Consider the following 18,314-nt stretch of genomic DNA (forward strand, 5'->3'; position numbering starts at 1 on the left):
CCGGGCATGTCTCACCGGGAGGAGGCCCAGGGGCAGACCCAGGACACGCTGGAGAGATTATATCTCTCGGCTGGCCTGGGAACGCCTTTGGTATTCCCGGATAAGCTGGAGGAGGTGGCTGGGGAGAGGGAGGTCTGGGCTTCTCTGCTTAGGCTGCTGCCCCCGCGACCCGGCCTCGGATAAAGCGGATGAAGATGGATGGATGGATGCATTGACTATGAATCTGGACTCAAAAGACAACTGGATTTCATGTAATACTGAGTTAAGGTAGGGATGCTGTTTTGTTTTGTATCCGTCCTGCCAAAGTCATTTTGAGTTTGCGAGGAAGCTCCTGCACCTTTTCTGTCAAAGATGCACACAACAGCCAGTTACTAAATGAAATCTCCATTAAATCCTGATGAGAACTGGAAAACCTCTTGTTTTTCTAATAGTTTAGTAAAAGTCTATGGAAACAGAATTCAGTGGACAGACACCGACTTTCTTTTTAAAATTAGGCTTAAACTTTCCTTTTTGATAAAGCTTAGAGACAGAACTGGATCAGGGGACTTTGAAGCCATCCTGTAGGTCCAGGCTGCTGGGGGAGCTCCCAAAACACCTTCACCTATTTTACCCCACTCCTGGTGGGCTACAAAGACTGTAAGCTGGTGATATCAGCTATCCTGATCCTATTTACACAAACACAAATAAGAGCAATAATGACTGTGATGGTTCATAGTAAGTGGCCATTCTGAGCCTTTTAGGAGTGGGCCAGTGTCACTTCCAGCAAAACTTTAATATACAGACAGCACACACATTACTATTAAATATTATCATTAACTTACACTGTGTGGTTTTCTTCCTTACTGTGTTATCTAGCTTTTTTTTTTTTTCTAACTAAACTTTTACTCATAACTTTACATCTAAAACAAGACTCCCAAGATTTTATTGATAACCCTCCCCTGAACTGGGAAATCATTGATGTTGGAAATCTATGGACTCATTTGTCTTTAAGCAATAAGATGTTTCAAACCACAATATACAGGATAGAACAAGTTATAACGCTTTTTTTTCTCCTGTAGTCATAAAGCTATTTTTATAGAGCCTATCTATAATATTTCACTAGCAGAGATTATATAAGTTTTATTGTGAGCTCCCACAGAAAGAAGAGTTTTATGGAGCGTCAATAAATCATTCCCTTCATTTGTGATATCAGCTTCTAAGACTGTTTGCCAGTGTGTGAGTGTACGAGTTGCACGGTGTTAACATTTACGGTGTGTAAGCTAATATATTTGAGTACTTTATGGAAGTAGTAAAGTATGAAATACATAATTTGTTAACATGTACCATGTAAAACAGCTCTTAAAGATGAGCTGTGAATACAAATGCTGCTTTTCTTTTGTTAAGGCACATTCTATCATTTATGAGCAAGGAAGCTTTTTTTTTCTGCTTGCAGTAAAACTCCTGCGCCTGGAGCAAAATGCAAAAATATTTAGAGCTACAAGAAAGGCTGAGCTATATTAAATGTTTGTGTCTTCGTGCATCAGAGAAAGCTGAATGAAATATCCTGTTGTGCTCTTGCTTTGATTATGGATGCTCTTTCTGCAGATGCTTGATTTTAAAAAAAAAAGCCAGACTGAACCCAATAAACCTGTTTTTCATCACGCCACCTCTTTTTTTCCTTTTTTAAAAACTAATATTACATTTTCTAACAAATCTATTGAATGTGTAGCAGTACTCTACAAACATCAATTACAAATTTTTATTACATATTTCAGTGTGGTATTTGTAGTATTTTCACTGAATGTTGCACAATGGACTTTTACTGTGCAGTTTTTCAGTTTTTTCCTGTCTTCACATGCGATTCTGTGACCCTCACATTCTGTGTGAGCTCACCTCTTTCAGCTGCCTTTCTTAACTATTTCTATTCTATTAATCGGGGATGCTCAAACTTTTCCGAGGACACAGTTGTAACACCTAAAAGCATCTTCTAATCATTTGTGGTCTGATATGCTGATGGTGGTATAGTATGTATTCTAAACGTTTTTAAACTCTCAGAGGTATGCTCATCAGCAACTTTATTAGGTACACCTGTTCAACTGTTCAAAAATGAAAATATGTAATCACTCGATCACATGGCAGCGACTTGATGCGTTTAAGACTGTAGACGGGATCGAGACAGTTCAAACCGAGCATCAGAATAAGGAAGAAAGGTGAGGTTAGTAAGTAAGTAATGTGACATGGCTATTGGTGTTAGACAGCCTGGTCTGAGCCATCTCCAGGATAGGATCCCAAGTTGTTGTTTTTGTTGTTGTTGTTGTTGTTTTTTGAGAATGCTCTCAAAAAAAGAAGATGAGTGTCAGTTCTTTGGGCAAAAAAGTCTTGCTGATGGCAGAGATCAGAGGAGAAGCAGATAGGAAGACAAACAGCATCCCAAATAATCACTTGTTATAATCAAAGTATGCAGAAGAGCATCTCTGAATGCACAACATGCTGGAACTTGAAGCAAACGGGCTACAGCAGCATAAGACTGCATGCAGGCTCACCAGAAAATTGGAAAAACAGAAAATCAGAAAATGTTGGCTCATCTGATGAGTTTACATGGGTCAGAATTTGGCATAAGTGACATGAAAGCATGGGTCCATCCTGGCTTATATCAGCGGTCCAGGCTGCTGGTGGTTTGGCAGATATTTTCTTGGCACACTTTGGGCCACTTAATACCAACTAAGCCTCATCTGAACAACACAACTTAGCTGAGTATTGCAGGTGACCATGTCCGTGCCTTTATGACCACATTTTACCCATCTTCTGATGGCTGCTTCCAGCAGGATAACACACCATATCACAAAACTCAAATAATCTCAAACTGGCTCTTGAACAATGAGTTCACTGTACTCAAATGTGCTCCGCAGTCACCAGATCTCAATCCCATAGAACATCTTTGGGATGTGGTGAAACAGGAGATTCACATCACAGATGTGCAGCTGAGGAATCTGCAGCAACTGTGTGATGCTATCATGTCAAGATGGACCAAAATCTCTATGTTTTCAACACCTTGTTGAATCTGTGGAATGAACAAATAATGCAGTTCTGAATGAAAAAGAGGTATTACTGGCAGGGTGTATCTAATAAAAATTTTTACTCATGTAAAGTTAATGTAGTTGGGGTTAAAAGAAACTAAACATCCCAGATTTCAGTCTGGGATTTTGATATTCTCTTTTTTGCATTAATAAATATCATCACATCTCACTTGGACATCACTCTCACTCACAGAGGTTTTAATTAGAACTCATTTTACCTCACGATTAGCAGAATACAGCAACTTTTCATACATCTAGGAACTGCTACACCCAAAGAGTGATATCTTTAACCTATGTGAAGGGTCTTCTTTCACAGAAATAAACCCTGACACCCAAGAGTCCCCACAAAAGAAACTCCCGCTGAAATGTTAAATAACATTAAAATGTTTGATTGTAATGTCATGCACGTTTTACCATCATTTATACTTTTCTGGTTAAACTTTAAGCACGTGGTAAATTAAAATGTTTTGGCAAAACTGTTTTAAGGTGCTGCATGACTGATGAAGTCAGACACCGGAGTTGTGAAAGTTGCTGATGGACTTGCTTTTGCTTAAATGCCAAAAGAGTAATTTAAAGGTCTTAATATAGAGTTTATTTAAAAAGTCTTTTTCATATTCTTGCTCTCTGATTTCTGTGGAATTTGGTTTGATCTCTTGATATTACTTAATTGGATCCTTAACCTACACCACACACATCTGAGCACCATCCAGTAATTCCATTATGTTTATATCCCATGCCCATGACCTGGTTATTGTGCAGGAGGAAGAGTTCAGATTGATGTGTTACTGTAACGCTAACTGTGTTTCTTTCATCATCAGCTTCACTTGGCCTGTGATTAACTCCTAATCAAGAGGCTTGATTAAAAGTGGGAGTAAAAATATTCCATACATATTTTAATACTCCACTAACAAGGAAGCCAGCTCCCAAACTGCCAACAAAATAGATATACACCCATAACACGCACGCACTCGCACATACATCTCCCCTTTTCTCGCCTGAAAACACACACCTAAACATTTCACGGCTATCTCCCCCACACCCCCGATGCCGGCTAGGTGGAATTAGAAAACCAACCCCGCGGTCTCATTAATTAATTAAACACCGTGTGCCACTGGCACCTGGGTACCGGTTATCACTGCCACTCAGACACACCATGATCTCAATAACCACCCCACCACAGGGCAGAGAGAGAGACGGGGGAGTGAAGGGACTGCTGATTCTTCTCTGCCAACTTTGAGGTAAAGACCTTTAAGGAGCGAGGAAACCAGACAGCAACAGAAGGGAGACCACGGACTCCGTGTTTCTGTGTAGGCGAGAACGTGGAACTCTTAATGGAGCCTGATCAGTGTTTACTACTGCGTGCTTTTGTTTGTGCGTCTTTTCGCTCCCTTATGGACTGCGCGGGACCGTTTTATCATCCACCCTGGCAGGGCCCCTAAATCACTGCAGCAACACGCGCCTCATCATTTGCTCTTAATGCTTCTGGATGTGGAAACAAAGCACGAACACACACATAAATACACACACGCTTTTTTGATTCCTGGCCAAGAAATGGTTTGCATTCTTCTTCTTCTTTATTTTTTCTGTATAGAAAAATATATTTTGCAAATAAAAACCACAATTGTAATTTAATTGTAAGCAAAGAAATTTTTAGATGGTGTTCAAGAGCTTCAAACAACAAAATTCTTTAAGGAAACCTTACAGTTGACACCTTTGGTCAAATCTGAGTAAAATCATGCTACAAACACTCATAAAATTTCTAATAGAAACCCTTTTTTACTGTTTCCCAATATCTATTAGAAGTTCAGAAAGCAAAAGACTGATTACTTCCTGAAAAATGACTCACTAAATATGTTTTTTTTTTTTTAAATATTGTCCATCTATCCAACTGATTATCAACTTCCAATCAAGCACCAGCAGATCAAACAGTGGACAACAGATCAAATGTCAGGCGTGTAAAGCAGGGATTTCTCAGGCTAAACCATTCCTGAATATTAAATCGGAATATGTATTTTACTCTATTTGCAAAAGTCAAACGTATCAGGTTCACATACATAAATTGACGTGAGGAGCATCGCTGCGATATTCCACATCTTGCTATCTATTTTAAATTAAATCATGGCCACCAGCACTAATTGGACCTATAGGGACAAATAATTTGAAGTTCTGAAAAATAAGTGGTATCACTGTTGGTTTTGTTGCCTTTCAGCTTTTGAAATTGACTCAGAAGAAAATGTCTGAATCAATATGAGATGAGGGATTTTAAAAAATCAGTGCAGGCGAACCGCATGACTTAATCAAACTAAGAGAAACATTTCTGAATATGGAATATGACCGAGACCCCCGGTGTCCTGCACGAACGTGGAAAAGTATAGAAGATACTAAATTAATATGGAACATGTAAGGCTCCCTATTATCATGAACTACTTAGAGTCAAGTCTATCAGGAAAAAATTAAGAGGTTTGACATATTGCACAACCCGTTTACAGAGCCTTAAAAATGGAAGGTGCCCTTTTGTCCATCAGTTGGCTTCAACTCACAGCAGCAATGGATGTCATGGGAATGTGGAACTATAATTCTTCTAAACTGAGACAGAGAGACAGGTGAGCATTTATAATATATGCAGAAAATTTACAACAGTTTGGGTTTGTTGGTCATGCTTTCCAGTGCGATTGGATGTATAAAACCTAGTTATTAGCTAAGTTTTTGTTTGTTTTTCAACCAAATTTCATGGTTTTATTGAATTTCTGTGCACCAGCTCTGCTCTTTGTTTCTGCAGATCAATCAGAGTGTGTCCACAACAGAGGTGGGAGACTTAATTGAGTTTGGAGTGTTTATATGGGAGAAGGCCAAGTTTTCCATTTTGGGGTTGGAGGTAAGAAATGTTTTCCCTGCTACACGCTTCAGTTGAGCTGGCTATTGTGTCAGCTCAAAATGCAGTATGTTTATTTAAACTCCTTCGTTTTTTCCTCCCCTTCAAGATGAAAATGTGACACAGAAAGCATGCCGCAGCTTCCTCCAGATGATGATTCCAAAGTCGAGCAACGACAGCATTTTGAAGAAGACCAGAATTCGCACGCAGCCCATTACCGAGATCAAAGTGCCTCAAGAAACCCAAATCAGGGTCGTCAACAACAACAAACACCGAGACAATAAGCTGTCACTGTCAGAGTTTCCTGCACCAGGAGTTGAAATATGACCTGGTGAATTTCAACACTGAGCATTTCGCCACTTTTGTTCAATACAGCCACGCTGTGTTCAACCAGGTGGGTGAGAGAGATACAGTAGAGTGGCATTAAATCAGTTGGTTTGGGTTGTTGATAAGCAGCAACTAGTTGACTTATTTTATACTCAAAGATGAAGTAACGAAGTGGCTCCATGATGTAGTGGTTTACACAATCATCTAACAAGTGAGAGATCGCCCATTACTGACCTGTTGCACCCATCGGCATGTGTGGCTACATAGTGCGGCTTTCATTCGTGCACAAAGATTTGGGGTAAAATAATGCACTGTTTATTTGCAGTTTATGCACCAGAATCTGTGCGATAAACTACATTTTTCTGACATATTTTGGAGAGATTTTTGCAGTGAAGTTCAGATGACAAGCATCAGAAATATCGAAAAGTCTTGATAGTGTCATTGTTTAGCTGTTTTTTTCTGAGTTGGGACTCTCGGTGTCTGGCTGATTTTTCTCCATGCTGGTTGGTTCTTGGTTTCTGAATCATTATCTGGTTTTAAAACACCAAGATGGTGAAAAATCTCAGCTTAAGGTTTCATAACAGATGTTCATTAATCAAAGGGTGATGTCACAGTGGCTATATCAATTTCTAAAGTTCAGAAGTATTTTCTAGAAAATTGATATTTTGCCATTTTTGGATAAGAGAATACATTTCATATGTGGTGATGTTACCTTGTGTTCTAAAATATAGTGGACTGCATTTTATTTTCGAGGAATTTTAATGGTCAAATGATGTGGAAAATAACCTTTAGTTGTACACCTGATTTACTGATCAAATGCTCTACTCTTTTTAAATCTCCTTTAAGAAGAAGAATCAAGCCCACCAGGATACGACTCAGAATCTGGAAATGATAATGCAGCAACGGGTGGAGACAGAAACTTGAGCCCTTCTGTGTGGCTTCCTGCTTTTCCTAATGAGCAAAATAAAACTCCTCTGCTGCTACTTTGTCTGAGAATGCTTTATTTAATAACTTGAGGCACAATCAGATTTATCCATGGCTTTAAGAATGCTTCTGTGCCTCCATGCTCACCCACAAAATCCTTAGCGAACTCTATTAAAGGCCAAAAACTTACCAACAAAGCAAGCTCCATAAGACTCAGCAAACTATGTGTCCTCTTGTTTATTAAGACTTCAGGAATGTCAATAAGAGCATTTCTATACAGTAGGAAGGCTGAAGAGGGCAGTGCACAGACACAATGACCTCCCGCTATTCTCCTCGTTGATAATGACCCAGACACAGGCACAGGCACACTGCCCATCAGCCAGACCTCTAATAAAGCCAAACACTCTCTATCATCTACTAATAACCTCCACGCAGTAGTAAGAGTCATGGACAGGCCGGCGTCTTCTGAATACACGCCGGGGAACAAAGCTCCGAGCAGAAGTAGTGGAACGCATCCTGCTTATCGATCGGCGACTGTGCACTGCCCGATGGCACACGGTGATAACGACATTCTTGTTCTTCATCCCCAAAACACACAAAGACAAAGAGTGCTGTAGAAAAGAAAACAACAGACAGACACACACACACTCAGACACAGTGCAAAACATTTCACTCTAACAATCAATCCTTTAGGTAGACTCATTTGGAGGCTCTTGGTTGCCACGCTGCTTCACATCCTCAACTTTACACACAAGAACACACTTGCAAGGTTGGTATTTTTGTAAAGATAGGATTGGAAAACTCGTTAGTCTTTTCTTAATTGGTATAGAAATTCCGTCCTTTTTTCCCCCTCACAGCAACCCCTCCAGGGGAATGCTGATTAATAGTCCTCCAAGTCCTCATGATACTTCCCCCACCTCCTTGCACATATACACATACATCCTTGCTCCAACTCTCTGTAGTGCCGAGCCATCCATACTCAGCTTCACTGTTCAGCAGACGATCATTTCTTCACAAGTTTTCTCCTGGCTCTCCTCCAGCCTTCACATCACTGGCTCAGCCTGACAATGTATCCATACAGCTGGTCTGAGAAGGCTTGAAGAGAAAACTTATCTTCTACCCTCCTCCTCCCAGCTTGTCCCATGTCCCTGCGGAGGTGTGGCTCCCTGACGAGCCTCTCCATGGCCTTAGAGAAGGCCTCGGCCGTGGGCTCGCACAGGAAGCCCGTCTCCCCGTCTGCCACGCTCTCCAGGGGGCCCCCAGAGTTCACAGCGATAACGGGGCAGCAACAGTACATGGCCTCCACAGGAACTATCCCAAAATGCTCTCTGCTAGGGGTGTAGAGGACGGCGGTGCTGCCCCGCAGCAGCGTCACCTTCAGCGAATCTGAGGGGGAGCGGAGGAAAGTAACACAGTCCTCCAAGTGAAGCTGTGCTGCTAGCTCTTTCAGTTCAGTGTAGTGCTGAACATTCTCAGTGACGCGATCATCGTAGCCTCCTGCCACCACCAGGTGAATGCCTGCTCTCTGGCCAGGAGGAAGGCTGCTCCTCAAGGTTGCCAAAGCTGCCAGAGCCAGGCCTAAATTCTTCTTCCTTTCGTATCGGTTCAGAGAGAGAAACAGACAGGTAGTTCCTTCGGGGAGCAGTCCTTCCAGGCTCTGAGCTCCAGTGGTTGCCTCGTCAAAGGTACGCGTGTTAAGGGAGGGATAGAGGACATCTGTCTGGACTCCGCTCAGACTGCGGAAAGTCTCCCTGAAGATGCCTGCGGTGAACTGGCTGTTTACCAGAATCTAAAAGAAAGCATAAAGAGATTTGTTCACAATGATCTCACATAAATCACAGGTGTTTTAATTCCCTATAACATGAACAGCAGCATGAGACCTTTGATCACCATAAAGTCTAAAGTACAATCAAAATGTCATCATATTTCTCTCAGGGCCCTGAGCTCTGACTCCAGCTTACATGTGGAGATCGAATCCTTTCGCACTGCTGAATAGCTAAAGAGCTAAAGCAGCTGCGAGGAGAGAGAATTTACTTCTCTCAAACTTCTTTAGGCAGAAAAGCTAGGTGTGCTCTCACACTAGGTAATCTGTTCTGTACCCGAGCAAATTGTATCTGCAAAGTCCAGTTTCCTGGCCCGTGAAGAGATAGGCTCATTGTAGTTGGACTGGGGCACAGTAAGTATTTAGTATAATTGCTAATTACACACAGGCACAGAGCGTCTTCAGGAACAGCTGACTGTGAACGTCGGTGGAGTAAGTTATTGAAAAAAAAACAATAAGGCAAGTGAGAGGATAGTATCTCTGGACTTCCAAAAATCACCCCAAACAACCCATGAAAGCCATAAAATTATTCAGTTAGTGCTCTGCAGGAATGCTTTTCAAGGTTGTACATGTACGTGACGAAGTGTGAGAGAGAGAATCAAATTCAAAATGAGAGATTAATTTTCCCCAGTGGCTTAGCAACACTCTTTTGACATAAAATGGTCAATCCCTTTATTCCATTAGTCTACAAATTAATTTTATTATTTTAATCATTTGTAATCAGATGTGCACCGGATCAGCCTTTGGTAGGCCCACAGACTCTGATTGAAAAGTGTGCTGGTGTTTTCTGAACTTGTTTCATTGGCTCACTGCCTGGTTAACATTCCTTACTATTTTTATTATACAAATGAAATAAAACAGCCAATCCTGTCCTGTAATCTGACCATGTTGCTGTGTGTGCTGTTACGTACCATATCAGCCATGCCTGTGGTTCGTTCCTCCAGCCAGTCGATGGGAGTACGGTAAAGCTTCTTCAGGGCCGACTTCCTCTGAGTCAGCAGCTGGTCTGGGAAGTGACAGTAGAACAGAACCTTCTTCCTGCTGCGAGCCAGTCGTAACACTGGGATACACACCGACACCTGGGGTCAAAGGAAACAAAGATAAGATCAAAATACAGAACAAAATGTGACATGTGCCCATTCTACAGAAGTGCAATTCATAAAACGGCTGTTTTTAAATGTTATTGTACTGTTTAAAACACTGCACAAGGATCAATCAATATAAAATTCACCAAATCTGGGAAACAAATCCCACTGGACCCACTTGGAAGCAGCAGGTTTTTTAAATCCAACTGTAGCTTATATAATGAAGCCACATGTTTTATCAAGACAGAGCTTAAATATATTCTGCAAACCCTGAAAGTTTCCACCCCATTTTAGTAGTAAAATGTGTGGATTCATAAATATGCTAAACCTAATGTACCAAATTAAAATAAATAAATAAATAAATCTGCTACTTCTTCTTGAGATGCTCGACTGGGAAGTGCCCACTCACTGTTTTTCATTGAACAAACAGCTAAGTTACAAAGAAGTTACAGTAAGTTATGAGACACAGTTTTCTCAGAAGAACTCAAAAAATATATGACAGTCATATATATTGCCTCCAAACGGGGTTTTAAAAAGCCTTTTTTATATCCTCTCTCTTAAAATGTCTCTGGCACTTATTGTGCAATAAATTCACCTGATCACAGAAGATGACGTCATATTCCACGCCGCTAAGGAAGACCAGATAGAGGGCCACATAGATCATCCTCAGGTAGGCACACAGGGCATGCAGGTAGCCAAACACACTGGTGGGTAACCAGTCACCCACACACACCTATTAGAACAATAATAACAGGAGCAGTGACAAAATGTTTGTGTTTACCAGTGATCTAATTTTTTTAGTAGCATAGTGTGCACTAACACACCACAGGAAGCTCCGCATCGAGGGTCTCAGAGAAGCAATGTGTTGGGTCATAATGGGCCGTCCAGATCTGAACGCTACATCCCTGAGACTTCAGAGCAACGGCGGCATCGACCACCAGCCGCTCTGCTCCCCCAATACCAAGGTCAGGATGGAGGAAAACTACCCGTGCCATCCTATGGACAAGAAGGAATAATGTTAAAACTGAGATGAATAAGGGCAAATAGCTAATTTTCCCAAATCAGAAGTACAAAGTTTAGATCAGCAGCTTTAAAGTTAAAAAGAAGTCAGTGTTAACCTCGGGCACAGATTAAAGACAGATTAAAGAAAAAATACATTTTCTGTGGCATTCAAACAATCCAAAACTTGATGCTGATGAAAACAACAAACAGTTTTCTCCAGCAAAAGGTACCCGGGATTCATGCATCTAATCTTTGAAAGATTTCAGGGCTGCATTGTTGCCAACTTGAAGAATCTGTCCTTGTGGTTTTGTACCATCATTTAATTTATAACTTTTATCCCTGAAGGTACTTCAGGACTGTTGACAGCAACGAAATACACCCACAGCTTCTGGAAACCACCCTGTCTGACTGTCACAGCGTCCGTCCCCTATTTGAGGACAAACAGCTGGTTCACAATATAGTAGAGAGAAAAAGTCAAGCTAATAACGCGAACATAAAGGTTATTCCTGATTCAGAGACCCTTTTTGCTTTAGATGAGTGTTAGTACAATCATAAGCCGTTTTAGACGTTTGTTCAGTTATTACTATAATGTGTTATTCATCAACCGCGGAATTTGTAACGAAACACAACCACATCTTTAGGGAAAATAATTTAAGTTCGATTCTCCGCACTAGCCTGTCTAAGTGTACAAACCTGTGATTATGCCCGTTCAGTTGTCTGTAATAGCGATCAACCGTCCGACAAAGTTACCGTTTAGACGCCATCTTGGCTCAAATCAAACGTAACGATTAGACTAACCCCGCTTCGTGCTTGAGCCACAATGGCTAGCGTTTCCTCCGACGTGACAGACACGTCTCTTTCAGAACCGAGGGTAATCAATTATTTGCCTTTGAATTAATGTACATATTTATAAACAAATTCAACACATTAGAAAAATATATTTTTGTAATTATTATTTAATAACTCAAAAAAGCATAAACACGTGAAATGATGTTTTGTTGAGTGTGTTTTTTTGTGCTAAATGCGGTCAGTTACTCAGGCTTCTATCTGGTCGCCTACTTTGGTCTTGTGTTTTGCAGTCGTGTCCTTTTTAGAAGAGCGTCAGCTTTGTGGGCTCTCTTCTCAAGTTTTTCACACACTGACTGTGTGCCGCTCCTCCGACGTGGACATCAGCTTGAAGAGCTCCTCAGCGTTTTAGCTAGCATCTGGACAAATAAGACAAAATGGTAAGCTCCTCAGATCTGACTGGAACGGCTACTACTTGTCACGTTAGCCGTGTCCACCGCATTCATTCAGGACTCAGCTGTTAGCTAGTGTGCTAACGTTAGCTCATCAACTGTAGACGTGGCTCTTTTAACTACGAATTAAAGGGTCTCAAGACACAGTTTCAGGTTATTGTAGTACTGAATTAAGTAAATGTTAAATATATGTGACTGCTTTAGGAGGAGAATTGGTGCTTGATGCTTGATAGTAACTGTATAAGTACCCAGCCAGGGTCTTTGTAATCTGATAATATACACTTAAAGCCAAATATAAGTTATTTATACACGAAGCATTTATTCAATCACATGGCAGAGTGCTGTAGGTTAGTTTTAGGTGTGAAAGTGTAACAGATATGAGGATTTGTGATTGAATGCGCTGTTAACACTGAAATATATTTTAAACGTACTGTTTATTTTCTAGCCTGGACCAGCAGCAAGTGCCACCAATGTTGGAGCCTCTAGCAGATCCCCCAGCAAGACAGTGGCTCCCCGTGCAGCAGGCTCCACAGTCAGACAGAGGTATGCATACACACACTTTATGTCATCAGCATTTTAAGCTGATGACAAAAGGGCACAGAGGGTGTCCTGAGGAATCGATAGATAATGCAGCCTTCACTGTCTCTATACCCAGTTTAACACCAGATTTTCTTCCACCATCCAGTGATAGAATATCTTTTGTAAGAAAGATAACTGTGCTGCACAAACACCTTACAAAGCTTGCAATTACCCCCCCCCCCCACACACACACACACAGACACTCACTCACTCACTCACTCAGCAGTGACCCATCTATTAATGTCGTCATCCTGTGAATAGGTGTTGAGGATTTGTGTATGTGTGTGCACGTGCGTGCTCCTTCCCATAGATTAGAGCAGATAGATGTTATGCTGTTGGCTTAATCAGTGTGTAATCAGAGGCTCACTGCTTCCTCTCAGTCTCATTATTACCCATTACTACCACCATCTTCATTACCTCATTAACCTCTGTTTAATCTCATCCAAAGAATGAAGGAGCAATGACTCAGTGTGCTCTTTCATCAACAGCTGCTGTAGTTGAAATTAAATTCATAATAAGCCGTAGTGTATAATAGATCGCACTGTTGTTGTTGATTTTTTTTTCCCCTCTTCTGGTGGTTTATAAATGGCAGCCTCAAAGAAGGTTTTTCAGTTGGTTTATACAGTTGAATAAAGTTAAAGTCTGATAAACTTTGCCAACAGTATGATTGACAGAAATTGTGTTGTGCTTGTTTTTTTTAAATCTGGTTTCTTTTCCATTCTGGCCAAGTGCTGTAAGATGATGACTTTTTTTTTTAAAGAAATTGCTGATTGTTGGTAGAATAAAAGATCTTTTTGCATCTGTGTTGCACAGGAAAGCTACCAGCAGTGGTACACGCAGCGGTGGCAGGACCACGGGATCTGCCGGCACAGGCGGCATGTGGCGCTTCTACACTGAAGACTCACCGGGACTCAAAGTGTAAGTATAGTTTATAAAAGTTTTATAGCCGCAAACAAATCCAGCATTTGACATTTTGACTTTCGTACACTCGCAACTCCAAAACTAATCCTCAGGATTTCCGACACTCGCCATGTTTAATGGTGGGAAATTGGCCAGACGTGACTCGGCGGTAAAGCAGATGATGTATTCAGCCTATTAAGAGTGTGAGTGTATATACACACATAATTATGTGAGGAAAGTACACATTTAGAAAACTCTCAAACTTATATTCTGCTCCATCCTCAACGCCCACCCTCCTCCAACAGCAGAGGAGGCGTCCTGCCTCCTGGCCATAGCCAGTCATTGGTTGATCAATGGTGCTGTGGTGGTTATTGAGTGCGTCTCTCCAGCAGTCGAAGGAGGGCACGCTCGCCGTATACAGTGCTGTATATCGAGTGCATGTTTGTTCCCGTGTTAGACGCCGGCCTCAAAGCTTCATTAAAGGATCCACTCTGAAAGGTCAACTCAATTACAGCCTTCTGACAGAGGGGGGAGGAAAGGGAGGGCCGCGGAGGAGAGGGTTGGCATGGCAATGCTTCTACTTAGCGATGCGCTCCTCCACCCCCCACTCAGAGCCTCCTTCAGAGATGAGAGCCCCTTCCTTGTTTCTAAAACTCATCAATAAAATCAGCCTCTCCACTAAGACTTGCACTCTGGTTAGGGTTACAGCAACGTGTGTGTGTGTGTGTGTGTGTGTGTGTGTGTGTGTGTGTGTGTGTGTGTGTGTGTGTGTGTGTGTGTGTGTGTGTGTGTGTGTGTGTGTGTGTGTGTGTGTGTGTGTGTGTGTGTGTGTGTTAATCTGGGTTTTAATCATCGTCTCATTGTTGTGTGACAGCGGCCCGGTGCCCGTGCTGGTGATGAGCCTGCTTTTCATCGCGTCAGTCTTCATGCTTCACATCTGGGGGAAGTACACCCGCTCTTAAGCAACCCTGGCCTGATGACCTTTGACCCTGCGCCTCAGTTTCTTAACTCTTTGGACCTGGACCAAACAACAAATGAACCACCATCTTCCCCCCAATGTCCTTTTTTCTGCTGTCACTACAAACACACAAATTGGATTTTTCTGTACACGATCTTCATCTGCGTCTGACTCTGGTGACCACCTTGTTGCTCCTTCCCGTCACTGTGTGCATGTGTCACACATGATGGGGTGAATGGGGAGAAGCGGTGTCGCTGTCTCTTTTAAGCAGCAGGAGCAGCATGTGTTCACTCCAATGCTGCATGAATTAAGTGCAGTGCCCAAGGACATTGTTGTTTTCAGGCCCCCCACCAACATTTCTCCCCGTAGCCTGAATTGCAATTTAATTTTTTTTTTGTTAACAGCATTTGTACAAAATGTGATTGTATTATTGTACAATTAAAAAAGTAAAAATTAATGTGTGTGTTTTTTAAATTTAACCTTACTTTGTTTTACTAAAAAAGAATAATAATCTTTTGTTTTTCAAGTCATTTGAAGTTGAACGAGGCTTTTTGTACACTGAATGAGGGGACAAATATTCTGCGCCACGTTGTTAGTGACAAGTGAAGTTTTCTCCCTTTTAACCTTCTGTATCCATTACCAGATTACTGAAAGCCGTGCGTTTTCACAAAAGGCATTTACTAGTGTTTGTTTCGACTAAAATTAAAGCCTTGATGGTGCTTTTAGATGGATAAAAACAAGGATATTAAAACAGAAATTGAAATGTTAAGTGTTAAGTTTCACTGTGATTGGCAGTCCACCAAACACTTAAACAAATTCCAGCTACTTGCAATTTATCCGACTGAGGCTTTGGCTGTAATTCAATAATCCTATTTCATGTTCTTTTTGCTTAAAATTACATTTAAGCTCATCCTTTACTTAGTTTTAATTACGTATGCATGCTTTACATATAGCAACTGCTTTAAAATTAAGTTTGAGTGGATGAAAGTTGGCTTTTTAAGTTTGGATCTTACCCCCGTCCTAACACCCGACTGCCATAAGGTTGTTTTTGGTTTTATTTGTACTGGTGGCATTAAAGGTGTCCTCCTGCAGACTATAAAATCTATAAATACAGGCAGTCACCGTGTAAACAGTGTCAGAAATGCCACAAGGCAAACCTTTGAAATCATTTCAGAAATTAAATATGTTAGCACTCCTCCTTTCTGCCTGAATGTCTCTTTACATTTAGTGGCATTTGTTTGTGAATAAAACTCATATAAAAACCAGAGAAAATGTAATTACAAAAAACACAGCTTGCAATAACTTTTAATGTTGACCAAACCACTAATATGAACATGTACATCTACATGATCGCTAGATCCAAAATCTATCCTAATTGCGCTTCCTGTGAGTTTTGCCCAGGTGTGTTATTTTCTTCTCCTGAAGGGGGCGCTGCAGACTACTTTCTGAGCGCCACTGGCTCAGCAGGTATGAACTCATAAAGCTGTTCTCTCTCAGGGACAAGCATGAACACATGTTACGCCTGAGTAGTGATTTATTTAGCCGGGGCTAAACATTTTTTATGATATATATTTCTGTATGTTCTTCTACAGCTACAGCTATACTTTATCATATTGAGTAGATTTATATTCAAAGAATTAGATGAGATAAATAGCTTCTGGAGACAAGGTTGGAGACATCAGTTTAAACCATGTGGATCATTTAAAATAATGTATTTTCTCTGGTTTCACTGATGCTGTGAGTAGTGACCGTTACTGACAGCTGCAGGCTGGATGTTTTTGTGCTGTAGAAGAAGTTTTGGTCCTACGTGCATCAGGAGGTTTATCTGCGTTGAATATGTAACCACCAGCTGGCATGGCCTTGTCTGTGTGTGTGTGTGTGTGTGTGTGTGTTAAACCTAGCATTCGTGTCCTTTTTATTAATTCATTCTGTTGCTATGGCTTTGCTTTCCATAAGGCTTCCAGTTCTCGTGGCAAACTCAGGCACTATTGCCACATCACTCTCCCTGTCCTACACACACACACAAACACACACGCCCACACTGAAATACACTCACAGACTCCACGGCCCAATTCACGGTGGCACAACACGGCAGTGAGCCAGAATAATTCAACATAATAATTAAATATGGAGGAGCCATGGTAAAGCTGTCCCTCAGGGTTCAGGAGTCAAACGGGCCCGAGCAGCAGTGTGTGTGAGCGCTGTGACCTGTAGTTTCAAACTCCTCCTGACACCATCCAAACACGGCAGCTCAGCATTTCACTCAGGGAGGAGAAGGAGGTAGCTTTAATCCGCTCATTGCTACTGCTAGAAAGGTCACTGCATGGTTTACATAGATCTGTAACCTTTGTATGTAAGGGCTAGTTTGTATGCTGACAAATGAAACTGAATCTGTATTATAAGTCAAAGAAGCACCATTAAAAAAAGGCGCAGGAGCATCCAAGTGCATCACAGGTCTCAAATTACCCCAAAAGAGTCCTGAAGGGACATTTATTAAACTGTAGCCTATGTATTCCCTCTGCATATCAGATTATCTGATACAAGATGTATGGGTTCGCATTCATTTCCACTACATCAAAGTTGTAATTACGTGCATCTGCATGCTTGTTAACTTACAGTCAAAGCCTTTATTTCCTGAACATGCACACGTGAAACGTGGTCTGTCTTGTGGAAAGAGGAGAAGGAAAGAAACGAAAAGAAGCTTTCTTAAGAGTGCTTCCTCCCTGTCTCTTTTTCACCAGAAACCCATTTCCTGTGAGAAAAAAAAAGAAACAAACCCACACACATACGTTCACAGGGGATGGTCCCTTACACTGAGAGAGGTGAGAGAGGTGAGCACATGTAGATACGCACACTTGAGGAAACCTGTAAATAGGTCACATGTGTTTTCTGTTCTACATGACACATGCAGCTCGGGGCTTTGGCATGGATGTGAAAGAAACAGTCTCTGAGCCCGTGTCACTCTCCCGCTCGTCCGTCGCACACATGCTCGTGCCCAGAGGTGTCCCACCACGCAGGCAAACACAGATTTGGGGTTCTCAGGTGCAGCCGAAGGCTTGTGATTGAAATTTGTCCTTTCTCTAAAAGACTAAAAAAATATTCTTTAAATGAAAGTGAAACTTTCAGCACATTTACATTTTTTTCCAGATTTTATTGAAAACCATGCAGGGTAATTATATAGTCAGGGCAATTAAAATTAAAACATCACAGAATTGCTTTGTTTAACAAAAATGTAAGAAACCGCCCTTTTCAGACACAACAGCTCACAAGTTCTTCTACTTGACGTTTACTTTGCTTTCAGCCTTCAGTCCAGTCCACGCTGAGTTAGCTCCATGGAGTGGAGTTCTTGCTTCTGTTTTGGGTCTTCGTCTTGCCGTAGAATGAACACCTGCCTAATTAGGTTGTGTCATTGAGAAATACTGTGTTAGGCCTTTGGGTTAGCCATTTGCTGTCTAGAAGACTTCTTTCCAGTCTCCATTAATGCACTATTCGGAGCCCGGGCAACCATATTTTTCTTATTTTGCTCGTTTTTTTAACACCTTTTTTCATGG

The 18,314-nt window shown here is 41.4% G+C and overlaps 2 protein-coding genes across 3 annotated transcripts; one reads left to right on the forward strand and one right to left on the reverse strand.

Moving 5' to 3' along the window:
• Positions 1-7,235: 7,235 nt before the first annotated feature.
• alg2 (ALG2 alpha-1,3/1,6-mannosyltransferase) lies at positions 7,236-12,231 on the reverse strand. 2 transcript variants are annotated; one of them, XM_031753979.2, is made up of 5 exons: positions 12,148-12,231; positions 10,911-11,082; positions 10,682-10,819; positions 9,913-10,080; positions 7,236-8,968 (listed from the first exon to the last, which is right to left on the reverse strand). In XM_031753979.2, the coding sequence occupies exons 2-5, from the start codon at positions 11,079-11,081 to the stop codon at positions 8,228-8,230; spliced, it is 1,218 nt and encodes a 405-aa protein (XP_031609839.1). In that variant the 5' UTR covers position 11,082; positions 12,148-12,231; the 3' UTR covers positions 7,236-8,227. The 2 variants fall into 2 exon arrangements, with proteins under 2 accessions (XP_031609839.1, XP_031609838.1); XM_031753978.2 differs by lacking the exon at positions 12,148-12,231 and adding an exon at positions 11,782-11,951.
• On the forward strand, positions 12,176-15,220 carry sec61b (SEC61 translocon subunit beta). Its single transcript, XM_031753980.2, has 4 exons — positions 12,176-12,314; positions 12,772-12,869; positions 13,719-13,823; positions 14,680-15,220. Exons 1-4 carry the CDS (start codon positions 12,312-12,314, stop codon positions 14,765-14,767), a joined length of 294 nt encoding a protein of 97 aa, XP_031609840.1. The 5' UTR covers positions 12,176-12,311; the 3' UTR covers positions 14,768-15,220.
• Positions 15,221-18,314: the final 3,094 nt, after the last annotated feature.

This window comes from Oreochromis aureus, linkage group 11, assembly GCF_013358895.1.
Source record: "Oreochromis aureus strain Israel breed Guangdong linkage group 11, ZZ_aureus, whole genome shotgun sequence".
NCBI lineage: Eukaryota > Metazoa > Chordata > Actinopteri > Cichliformes > Cichlidae > Oreochromis > Oreochromis aureus.